This window comes from Ornithorhynchus anatinus, chromosome 5, assembly GCF_004115215.2.
Source record: "Ornithorhynchus anatinus isolate Pmale09 chromosome 5, mOrnAna1.pri.v4, whole genome shotgun sequence".
Lineage (NCBI taxonomy): Eukaryota > Metazoa > Chordata > Mammalia > Monotremata > Ornithorhynchidae > Ornithorhynchus > Ornithorhynchus anatinus.
In genome coordinates, this window is record NC_041732.1 from 688063 (window position 1) to 700030 (window position 11968).

Sequence of the window (11968 nt, forward strand, 5' to 3'; positions counted from 1 at the left end):
TTCCCGCGGTCTGGATCAGCTAAGCGGCCAATAGGCAAAGCGGGAGGGGACGGACCGGACTACCGCCTGTTCTCAATCAGGTCGGCACCGCCTGTTGGGCTGCGAGGGTTTGCGGCGGGGGCGCGAAGCGCGCTCCCGCCGATCGTTCCGGAGCACAGAGGAAGACGCTGCTTCTAGTCCCCTTTCTAAACAGTTTTGGCTCCGGTTCCCCTCGAATTACACAAAAGGCACACAAAAGGCACGCGACCCTTCTGTCTCCCCCTCCCTAGGCTGTAAATTCGCTGTAGGCAGGAAACGCGCCTAACCGACTCTGTTGTATTGTATTCTCCCAAGCCCTTAGTTCAGTGCTCTGCACACAGTAATCGCTCAATAAATACCACTGATTGATTGAAGGCACTTTTATTGACGAAGAGTAAAACGGAGGGGCGCACTGGGGGGAGGGTCCTGCTCCGACCGTCGGGTCTGAGCCAGATTCTCGGTCCGTGCGTGTGACCCAAGAGGCGGGGACGGCGCGGGTGGGATGAGGAGGCGCCGACAATCCTGGTTTACACCTTGTGGCGTTGGAGCCGAACCCTGGGGAATAGCTGACCAGGAGGGAGAAAGAGAGGCCAGGTGTAACCGCGGCTGTCCGATCGCCCCTTTGATCCCTAATGGAAGGTCCCCAGGCTTCCGCGCCCCCTCCCACGCCCATCTTGGAGACCACCTGCCCTCCCCCATCCCTCCGCGGGAGGCCCCCCCCCCCAATGCTCACCCCAAAGTAGTTCCTGGGCACGTAGCCCTCGTGGCCGTAGAGCGATGCCCACCACCAGTCGGTCTCCTCGGGCCCGTCCCGCCGCAGCACGGTCACGGGCTCGCCCTCGCGGAAGGACAACTCGTCCCCGAACTCGGCACTGTAGTCCCAGAGCGCGTACACCGCCCCGTTGTTCATGAGCCCCAGGCTCTGCTCCACGTCTGCAATGCGTCAGTGTCACATGCCGGCCACGGGGTGCGGCGGGAGCAGGGCGCCAAGATCACCTTGCCCCTTCCTACCTCTCCTCCCTTCTCTCTTTCTACTGCCCACCGCGCACGCTCCGCTCCTCTGCCGCCCACCTTCTCACCGTCCTTCGGTCTCGCCTATCCCGCCGTCGACCCCTGGGCCACGTCCTCCCGCGGTCCTGGAACGCCCTCCCTCCTCACCTCCGTCAATCTAATTCTCATCCCCTCTTCAAATCCCTACTTAAAGCTCACCTCCTCCAAGAGGTCTTCCCAGACTGAGCTCCCCCCTTTTTCCCTCTGCTCCCTCTACCCCCCCTTCACCTCTCTGCAGCTAAACCCTCTTCTCCCCCCTTTCCCTCTCCTCCTCCCCCTCTCCCGTCCCATCCCCTCAGCACTGTACCCGTCCGCTCAACTGAATATATCTTCATCACCCTATTTATTTTGTTTATTTTGTTTAATGAGATGTACATCACCCTGATTCTATTTATTTGTCATTGTTTTTATGAGATGTTCTTCTCCTCGACTCTATTTATTGCCATTGTTCTCATCTGCCCGTCTCCCCCGATTAGACTGTAAGCCCATCAAAGGGCAGAGACTGTCTCTATCTGTTGCCGATTTGTACGTTCCAAGCGCTTAGTACAGTGCTCTGCACATAGTAAGCGCTCAATAAATACTATTGAATGAATGAATGAATGAATGAATGAGTCGGAGCAACGAGGGGCACAGGGGCAGGGGCGTGATGGCGAAGAGAAGCAAGGGGCAGCGTTAGGCGATGAGGCTCTAGATAGGGGTCCCCTCTCGACTGTAAAAGCTCATCGTGGGCTAGGGACGTGACTATCAGCTCTCGTACTCTCCAAGCACTCAGTACAGTACTCTGCACCCAGTAAATCCTCAATAAATACGATCAATTCACTGATTGATTGATGCGGCTGTCCCAATCGATCAATCATATTTATTGAACGCTTACTGGGTGCAGGGCACTGTAACTGGGAGAGTACAATATAACAACATAACAGACACATGCGCTGCCCACAGCGAGCTTGGACCCTAGAGGAGGAAACCGATACTAGAGAAGCAGCTTGGCTCAGTGGAAAAGAGGAGTGGCTTAGGGAGTCAGGGGTCATGGGTTCTAATCCCGCTCCGCCCCGGTCCGCTGGGTTACTTTGGGCAAGTCACTTAAATTCTCTGTGCCTTGGTTCCCTCATCTGTAATATGGGGATTAAGACTGTGAGCCCCATCTGATTACCTTGTATCCCCCCCACCCCCAGCGCTTAGAACAGTGCTTGGCACATAGTAAGCGCTTAACAGATACCATCATTATTATATTAATATATATAAATAAATTGGGGATGTGGACATAAGTGCTGTGGGGCCGAGGGAAGGGTGAGGGAGAGTGAAACCGAGGAGTCTGACCCTTGGGCTGTCGGGGGCAGCGTACCTGCCAGGTAGGTGACGCAGTCGGCGTAGCCGTCCCGGTAAGGGTCGCACTTCTCGATTGCCATAGCGCCGTCACTGAACGTGGTGGCGAAGACCGAGGCTCCGTGCTTGACCAGCGCCGTGCAGATGGCCGTGTCGTTACAGGAGGCGGCACAGTGTAACGGGGTCCTGGGGGATCAACCAGTCGAATTTATTGAGTGCTCGCTGTATGCAGAGCACCGTACTAAGAGCTTTTTTTAAAAAAAAATTTGTTAAGCGCTTACTATGTGCCAGGCACTGTTCTAAGCGCCGGGACAGATACAAGTTGAGTTGGTAGACACATTCCCTGCCCACAACGAGCTTACAGTCTGGAGGGGGAGAGAGACATTAATATTAGAGAAGCAGCGTGGCTCAGTGGAAAAAGCACGGGCTTTGGAGTCAGAGGTGATGAGTTCGAATCCCAGCTCTGCCACTTGTCAGCTGTGTGACTGTGGGCAAGTCACTTAACTTCTCTGTGCCTCAGTTACCTCATCTGTAAAATGGGGACTAAGACTGTGAGCCCCACGTGGGACATCCTGATTCCCCTGTGTCTACCCCAGCGCTTAGAACAGTGCTCGGCACATAGTAAGCGCTTAACAAATACCAACATTATTATTATAAATCAATTGAGGATACGTACGTGAGTGTTGTGGGGCTGAGGGAGGGGGTGAATTAAGGGGGCAAATTCAAGTGCAAGGGTGACACAGAGGCGAGTGGGAGAAGAGGAGAGGAGGGCTTAATTGGGGAAGGCCTCTTGGAGATGATGTGTCTTAATAAGGCTTTGAAGGTGGGGAGAGTGATGCGACTCGCAGCCCCGTGGTCCCGAGGGGAGGGGTATCTCACCCCCCCCCCACCCCTCCCTCCCCACACTCCCCCACAGCCCCCCCACCCACCCACGAGCCCCGTGTCACCGGGCCGGATGGCCTCACCAGCCGTGGCTGTCCGGGGAGTTCACGTTAGCTCCCGCGCCAATGAGGAAGTCCACGATGCTGTAATTGGCGCCGCAGATGGCGTTGTGTAAGGCCGTGATGCCCTCGTCGTTGGGCTGGCTGGGGTCGTTCATCTGAGGGGGAGGGGTGGCAGGGGGTGAGCGGGGGAGGGGGAGGATGGAGGTGGGGGGGTTCCGAGGCGCGGCCGGCATTGGCGGGCCCCTCCGGCCGGCGCTCACCTCCTTGACGGCCTGCTGCACCACGTCCAGCTCGCCGGTCAGCGCGGCGTCCAGCAGCCGCACCAGCGGGTTGAGCCGGGCTCGGCGGCTCTTCCGCGGGGATCCCGCCTTGCGCAGCACCGAGCGGGTCTCCTGGGGCGGGGGCCGGGGGGCGGGATCAGCGGGTTGTCCGGCTGCCCGCCTCCGGGCCCCGGCTTTCTCCCCGCCCGCTGGCCCGGGAGTCGGCCTGCTCCCTCGGTACTGAGGAAGGGAGGGAGGGACGGGGGCGGGGAGGCAGGGACGGACACGGGCTTTGGGCAGACACGTACCGGGCTGTGGGGGGCGGCTGGCTCGGGCGGGAGGAGCTGCGGCGGGGTGGGGGGCGGGGTGGGCACCGTTGGGGCCGGGGCCGGGGCCGGGGCCGGAGCCGGGGCCGGGGCCTTGGGCTCGGCGCCCTCGGAGATGGGTCCGAGGTCGGGCTCGGGTCCGGCGGCGCCGCCCGGGTCCTGGCGGTGGCTGTGCCGGTGGAAGAGGCGGCTGATGAGCTGCTGGTATTGCCTCTTGTGGGTGGGGGGCAGGGCGGGCGCGGGGCTCTGCTCCATGGAGCCGCGGCGCTTGAGGGGCCGGGGGATGTCAGCCAGGACCCGCACCACCTCCTCCAGCTCGGGCAGCGTCTGCGCCTCGGGGGGCAGCGCCGGCTGCAGCCGCGTGGGGCTCAGCGGCCGCGGCACCTCTTCGGCCTCGGGCCCCTCGCTGACCGGCAGCAGCCCGAGACCCTCCAGCTCGGCCTCCACGTCGGCCAGGGGCTCGGCGGCCTTCCCGACGTCTGCGGGGAGGGAGAGAGGGCGGGGGGGTGTCCTGGCCTTCCCTCCCCGGGGCCCGCTGGCTTCCCCCCGCCCCCCAACCACTAAAATGCCCGAGGAGACAGAGGGTGGCGGGGCTACGGTAAGCGGGATTCGGGCAGGACTCGGGGCCGCCGCGGTGCTTGACTCAGGGGAGCGGGTGGACATTTTTGCCCCTCACTGAGGGGACCCGGGAATGGAGGTGGGCCCCGCGTGGAGGCGGAGGAAGGAATGAGATGATCTTCGGGGGAGGGGGATCCCCACGCCCACCACCCCGGGTGCGCTCGTTTTGCCCCGCCACCATCCCTCCGCCACTGGAAGGAATTCACTCACCTTCAACGCCCAAGGCCCGACCCGGTGTGAGGGCTGGAGGGGCAGGAGCCTGGGGCTGGGGCTGCTGAGGCTGCTGGGGCTGCTGGGGCTGTTGGGGCTGCTGGGGCTGAGGAGGGGGCTGGGGCTGAGGGGGGGGCTGCAGCTGGGACGGAGGATGGATTTGGGGCTGGGGCTGAGGAGGGGGCTGCGGCTGGGACGGAGGATGGAGTTGGGGCTGGGGCTGAGGGTGGAGCTGGGGCTGGGACAGAGGGTGGGACTGGGACAGGACCCGGCTCAAGATCGGGGAGCCGGGGGGCCCGGCCGTGGCCGCCCCGTACTGCCAGAAAGCGTTCTGCAGCTTGAAGATCATAGAGAGGGGGATGGGGCGCTGGCGGGGGGCCCGGCCCGGGGCGCTGGCGGGGGGCATGGGGATGCGAGAGGCCGGCTGCCAGCTCCGGGGCAGGGTGCCCGGCGGCCCGGGGGGCAGAGACCGCCGGTAGCCCCCCGGTTCCTGTCTCCGGTCGCTGGCCAGCGGAGACACCTTGTAATTCCGAGGCAGAGTGGAACTGGTCAGGCCGTCCTGGGGGGCGGGAGGAGAGCGGAGGTCCAATGTCTCGGCCGTCGGGAGCTGGACCGGGCCCAGAGCCCCCGGGGTGGCCCCACCCCCGGAAAGACCTCCGCTCCACCCCCCAGGGCGCCCCTCACCTTCCCGGGGCCGCCGGCCCCATCCAGGCTGGACTCCCGCCACGGCGACAACTGCAGTCCCGGGGGCACCTGGCGCAGCCCCCCAAAGACATCCAGACCTGGGGGGGGGGGCCGGGGTGAGGTTAGAGGGACAAGGGTGGGGCGGGGGCGGACCCCAGGCCCACTCTGTCCCCTGGCCCGGCCCCAGTCCTCACGCTCGTAGCTGCTGCTGTGCGACGGCTTCTTCTCGTACACCAGGTCCAGGTCCGACTCGTTCCAGGTCTTCGGGGGTCTCCGCCGGAGGGTCAGGTCGTCTGGGAGGGGCGGGGCGGGGCAGGGCAGGGCAGGGGGCGGGAGGGGATCGGTGAGATGGTGAGAGCGGGCGCCTCTACCCCTGCCCACACCCTCCTCCCCGTCCTTCCTTCCTCCTTCCATCTCACCCTCCCCTCCTCCGTCCATCCCTCCTCCCCGTCCTTCCTTTCTCCTCCTTCCATCCCACCCTCCCCTCCTCCGTCCATCCCTCCTCCCCGTCCTTCCTTTCTCCTCCTTCCATCCCACCCTCCCCTCCTCCGTCCATCCCTCCTCCCCGTCCTTCCTTTCTCCTCCTTCCATCCCACCCTCCCTTCCTCCGTCCATCCCACCTTCTCCCTTCATCCTTTCATCCCACCCTTCCTCCTGCTCCATCCCACCTTACTCCCTCCTCCCTCCATCCCCTCTCCTCCTCCCTCTCCCCTCCTCCTCTTCCCTCTCTCCTCCTCCTTCCATCTCACCCTTCGGTCTCCTCCCTCCATCTCCCCCCCCTTCCTTCCATCCCCCCCTTTCGCCCTCCCGGCTTCCCTCACCTTGAGCCCGGAGCGGGGCGAAGGCGCTGCCCGCTCCGGCGGGCGGGGAGCCGTCGAAGGGGGCGGACAGGGTCGGTCGGGGCGAGGGGACGCGGTCCGGGAAGAAGATCTGCGGGCCGGGGCCGTCGGCGTGGGAAGGCCCGAGCCGCGGGGAGGCCGCGCGGTTGGACAGGTACTGCGGGGAGGGGATGGGGCGGAAGGCGCCGGCCCCGGGGTGGTCCAGGGGTCCGGCCGAGCGGAGGGTCATGGCTCCGGGTCGGGGGGACGGGGCCCGGCCCAGGGCAGGGAAGGTCTCGGGCTGCAGGAAGATGGAGGGTCGCGGCGAGGCGGGGCGGCCCTTGGGGGACAGCGGGCTGTAGGGGAAGAGCGCCGGGGCGCTCTCGGACCGGCCGAACGGGGACGGGGCGGGGTCGGAGCCGTCGGCCGGCCGGCTGCGTGGCGGAGGCGGCCGGCTGCCGTGGTCCGGGCCGGGGCCGCAGCGGCTCAGCTGCAGACGGGGAGACGGAAACGGCGACTCGCACTCGGGGGCTCCGGCCGGGGGGGCGGCGAAGGGGCCCGGGCGAGGACTCGGTCCGGGGAGGGGCCCGGCCCGGGCCAGTGGGGAGGGGGCCGCGCTCGCTCTCGGGGAGGCGCCGGCCTGCGGGTGAGGGGGCGGCGTGGGGTTGTCGGACCACAGGGACTCCAGCTGCTTGGTCAGCTCGTCCACTTTGGCCGCCGCCGAGTCCAGCTCCATCTGCTTCAGGTCGATGTGCTTCATGGCCAGGGCTGAGCGGGGGCGGGGGGCAGGTCAGAGGGGTCGTGGGGTGCAGCCGCGGGGAGCCCTCCGCCCCGGTCCCGGCCCCCCCCCCCCCCCTCCACCCGCGATGGCTCACACTGGAAATTCATGTCCAACAGGTCCCGGGCGCTCTGCAGCCTCTCGCTGTCCATGGCGGGGCCGGGGGGGCCGCGCAGCGCCAGGTCACCTGCGGGGAGAGGGAGCGGCCGCTGCGGGGAAAGGTGCGGGCCTCCCCCGCCTCCCCCCGACTAGGCGAGCCCCGCTCCCGCTCCCGCTCCCCGCCTCCGCCCCCGCAACCCCGGGAGGCTCCAGCCGGCCGAGCCCCGCTCCCGTCGGCGCTCCCTCCCCGCCCCGGACGCCTTCGCGCGATTGGCTGAAGGGGAGACTGAGGCGGGGCTTCTGGCCGGACCGGGCCGCTATCGGCCGCCGGCGGATCCGCACCCGGAGCCGCCGGGCTCGCCGCCCTCGCCGCCGGGCCCGGGGACACGGCTCGGCCGGCAGCACCGGTCCCGCCACCGCTCCCTGCCTCAGTTTCCCCCCCGCCCCCGGACCAGCGCGGCAGGTAGGGGGCGGGATCCGGGCGCTCGGTTTCGCGGGGGTGGGGCGCGGTGACAGCGCCGTCCTCTGTCCCGGGGCGGCAGGGCGAGGCTCTTGTTGACGGGCGGGTCGGGGCCGCGGAGGCCGGTGCGTCCGGGCCCGCCCCCGGGTCCGTTCCTGCCCCTCCTCCCCGGGCCAGCACGCGGGTGACCTTCGCCTCCTGCCCTCGGCCCCCCCGCCCGCTCCCAGCCTGAGCGACGGTCGGACGGTCGGCGCTGAGCACCCCGGGCGACGCTGTTGGATCGCTCCCTGTCGCCGCCGCCGCCGAGAACTCGCCCCGCCCTTCCCCCCCTCCCCCCCCGAGCCGGCCGACCCCCGGGGGTCCGGACCCCCAGCCCCCGCCCGCCTGCTCCCTATGGGGGAAGGGCGGCGAGGCCGGGGCAGGCCTGGGGCCCTGGAAGGCGGGAGTGGGGGGGGGGGGTGCGGTGGAGAGACAGGGATGCGTCGCCAGGGACTGAGAGCATCGGAGTTTCCCCCGTCTTGGCCGGGCAGATCCCCGTCTGGACTGGAAGCTTCCCCCTCTAGGCTGTAAACTCCTCCTCTAAACTGGAAGCTCTCCCCTCTAGGCTGTAAACTGCCCCTCCAGCCTGGAAGCTTTCCCCTCTAGGCCGAAAGCTTCCCACCTTATTCATTCATTCATTCATTCAATAGTATTTATTGAGCGCTTACTCTGTGCAGAGCACTGTACTAAGCGCTTGGCATGTACAAATCGGTAACAGTCCCTGCCCTCTGACGGGCTTACAGTCTAATCGGGGGAGGCGGACAGACAAGAACAATAGCAATAAATAGATTCTTAGAATAAATAGAACCTTAGACTTTAAGCTTTCCCGTCTAGGCTGTAAATTCCCCTCTAGACTGTAAGCTTCTCCCCTCTAGGCTGTAAACTCCCCCTCTAGCCTGGAAGCTTTCCCCTCTAGCCTATAAGCTTCCCACCCTAGACTTTAAGCTTTCCCGTCTAGGCTGTAAGCTCTTCTCTAGACTGTAAGCTTCCCCCCTCTAGTCTGTAAACTTTCCACCTCAGCCTCTCAGTTTCCCCTCTGGGTTGTAAACTCCTCTTCTAGGTTGTAAGCGTCCCCCCACGCCCCCGACTGTAATCTGCCCCCCTCTAGACTGTAAGGGCAGGGGCTATGTCTGTTTACTGCTCTGTTGCGCTCTCCCAAGCGCTTAGTACAGTGCTCTGCACATAGTAAGCGCTCGATAGAGACGATTAACTGCGTGAGTGACAGGTGCCCCCCGCCGCCGGTCCCCGCTGCAGTGGAGGCGTCGGCCACGAGGGGGCGCGGCAGGGAGCGGGCGGCGCCCCGGGGCTGGGAGGGAACGGGGTGCGGCCCCGCCTCGCCCCGCGCTGAGCTCAGCCCGCCGGTATGCGACACGTTCCGGCAGATCCGGCCCCTCGACCGGGAACCGGGGGCCTCTGTGTGTGTGTGTCTGCGTGTGAGAGATATGTGTATGTCTGGGGGTGCGTGTGAGAGATAGCTGCAGGGGTGCGTGTGAGAGATATGCGTCTGTGTGTGTGTGTGCGTGTTGTGTCTGTCTCTAAGGAGCGGAGGTAATAATAACCACAACAGTAACGATAAAGGTGGTATCTGTTAAACGCTTACTCTGTGCCAAGCACTGTACTAAGTCGTAGAAGCAAGATAATCAGGTCAGACACCGTGCCTGCCCCTCGGTGGGACGCACAGTCTAAGTGGCGGGGACCGTCCTCCAATTCTCCATCCGCGGCCGCCCCCCCCCCCCCCCGCCATGTCTTCCAAGGCAGGACAGGTTCAGCCCCCGCTCCTCCCCCCCCGAGCCCCCTTGTCTCCCTTTTCCGAAGCCCACGGTCGATCAGACCAGCGGGGGCAGTGAAGCCAGACGGCAGGGAGGACCGAGAGCCAAACCTCGGCACCCCGCCCGCCCTCCTTGAAGAAGTCTCCGAGCGGGGCGGGGTGGGAAGGGGAGGGGACCCCACCTTGCGGCCCTCCTCGCCCCGCCCGGTGTCCTCTGCCTGTGGCCCCTCCCAGGAGGAGGTTTTGGGAGGGCGGGGCCGCCGCAATGACCCCGTTCCCAGTTTCGGGTTGGGTAAGTGAAGCCCCACGCTGGCCCGGGCCCCGAGGCGTCGCTGCCGCTGGGGCAGGGAGGGAAACGGCAAGGGGGAGGCAGCTGCTGGCTGTGGCCGCCGCCCCTCGCCCTTCGCCCCCTTCCCTCCACTAGCCTCGACGGCCTCCTCCCCGGCTCTCCGCTCGTCACCCTCGCGGGTGGGACGCAGTCGGCTCGTCCCTCTGCCCCCTTTGACGAGCCGGCGCGACGGGCCTTCCCTCCCCCCTTAATAGGAAGCGTCCAGCCTGTGTCGCCCCGAAGCCGGACTCAGGGGTCCGACAGGATGCAAGGAGCCCCGGCTGCCCCTCGCCCTCACCCATCCAACGCCTCCCGGCCCGGCCGGCCGCTGGGTAGAGGAGATTCCGCGGCTCGGCCGGCCGCTGGTCCTGGTGTGAAGAACACGGGGAGGTGAAGAAGAGGGAGGTCGGGGTGGCCCCACCCCTTCCCACCCGGGAGGGACTTGGCTGTCCCCACCCCTTACTCGCTCCCTGGTCACCCTGAGGGGACGGGGCCCGTGCCAGCGTTGTGATGACTCGGCTGGGGAATCAGACCGGACCTCAGAATCCCGACCCCTGAAATGTCCGGCCAAGGGCCCTCTGCTCCCAATATTCCTACTCTGGTTGGGGAAGAGGATGGTGGGGCCGGACCCTGACGCCAGGGAGGGTCGGTAGCCCTGGAGATCGGGGGCTGGGGGGGGGCGTTTGGGGGTGGGGGCGGGGGGAGAGCCTGGAATCGACGCGCCGCCAGTCGGACTGGTCGGACGCTTAGTTAATTACACGTTAGGAGGGGCGCAGACACCTCCGCCCTTCCCCGGGCTCGGGCCCCGGGCGGGGGGCGCCACGGGCCGCTCCCCCGCCTCCATCGCGCCCCCTCGCTCCCTGCCAGCCCACCCGGCTCTCCGGGCTGCGGTTGCCACCCCCCGCCCCCGCTCCCCCTGACCCCCGTTACCCCCGCGACCTCACCCCGGGCCGGGGATGCCCTGGCGGAGCCCTTCGCCCCGAGATGTCCGGCGGCCCTCGCCCCCTGGCCGGGGACCCAGGCGTTCAACGGTCATAAACCCCACCGCCCCCCAAGCCGGACTTACTGCGCAGAGGCGAGGTCCCGGGCGGGGGGTCGGGGGGATGGGGGCCTCTGACGGGCCGCTCCAGGTCGGCCGGCCGGCCGGCCGCTGCTGGCTCCGAGGCGCTCCGGGGCTCCGAGGGTCGGGGGCTCCGAGGCTCCGGGGCTCCGGGGCTCCGGGGCTCCGGCTCGAGCTGCGGGACGGGCGCAGTAAGCAGGTTTTACAGGGCCACAGGTGGGGAGCGCTCCCCCGCCGGCATCCTGGGACTTGTAGTTCTCCCGGCTCGGGGACAGCCCGGGGGCGGGGACGGGGGCGGGGGCGGGCCGGGGGCGGTGCCGCCGCAGCCTCTGGGCACCGGGACCGGAGAGCTTGGGGGTCGGACACCCGGGTCGCCTCCCGGCCTCAGTTTCCCCGGCGGGGAAGGGGGAGGGCCTTCAGGCCGGGCGGGGGGCAGGGATACCCCTCCCCAGCGGGGTACCGGCCCCAAGCAGCGCCCCTCTCGACCAATAGGGATTCAGTCACCCCCTCCCTGCCCCCGCCCCTGCCCCCAACCCCCGCCCCACTCCGGCCCCCGCCCGGCGACCATCAATCACCGGCCGCGGGCGGCGGGGAGGAGGCGGGGAGGGCAGGGAGGACACGGGCCCGGGCCTCCGAAGCAGGGGGGCGGAACGAGGGGGGGGGGGAGGGGGCCGTTCCCCGGGGAAGGGTGGCGGCCACCCCGGAGAGACTACAACTCCCAGACGGCTTCGTGGGCCTCGCACCCCTCGGAGATCCCCCTTCCACTCTTGGAAGCTGAAGCGTGGGCAATTCCCGGCGGGACGGAAACGCTCCCGCTTGGGCCGGTGGCAAAGGGCCTGGTGGGGGGGAGGTCGGGATGGGAGTTGGGTGACTTCACGCGTGGGTTCGGGGAGAGGACCCTCCCCCCCCCACCCCCCCCCCCACCGTCAACGCCAATACTTGGGGTCCCGGCGGAGCCTACAAGTCCCGACGGTCTTCGCGGGGCTTGACGCATCGGTTAGGAATGCGGTCAGCCGGCTTTCCCGCCCCCGCCTCGGGAGCCTGTCTCCGAGGGCGGCACGGAAAGATCCGAGCCCGGATGGCGGGGGCGGGGACGAGCCTCCGAGCCTGGCCTGGCGCCGCTTCACCCGGGACTGGGCCTCCTGGCTTGGCCCGGAATCCGGCGCGGACACGTGTAACTGT

General features: G+C 67.1%; 1 protein-coding gene across 1 annotated transcript; it reads right to left on the minus strand.

Annotated features, from left to right (window-relative positions):
* Positions 1–383: 383 nt before the first annotated feature.
* On the minus strand, positions 384–10100 carry PPP1R13L (protein phosphatase 1 regulatory subunit 13 like). Its single transcript, XM_029065205.1, has 12 exons — positions 10025–10100; positions 7130–7219; positions 6258–7022; positions 5631–5729; positions 5437–5534; positions 4753–5311; positions 3907–4403; positions 3599–3730; positions 3360–3493; positions 2414–2580; positions 752–951; positions 384–584 (listed from the first exon to the last, which is right to left on the minus strand). The coding sequence occupies exons 1-12, from the start codon at positions 10026–10028 to the stop codon at positions 546–548; spliced, it is 2784 nt and encodes a 927-aa protein (XP_028921038.1). The 5' UTR covers positions 10029–10100; the 3' UTR covers positions 384–545.
* Positions 10101–11968: the final 1868 nt, after the last annotated feature.

Coding starts and splice junctions, on each gene's coding strand:
- PPP1R13L (XM_029065205.1), bottom strand. Junction 7,023..7,129: donor GTTGGACATGAATTTCCAGT/GTGAGCCATCGC, acceptor GCCCCCGCTCAG/CCCTGGCCATGAAGCACATC. Junction 3,731..3,906: donor CAGCCGCCCCCCACAGCCCG/GTACGTGTCTGC, acceptor CCCCCGCCCCAG/GAGACCCGCTCGGTGCTGCG.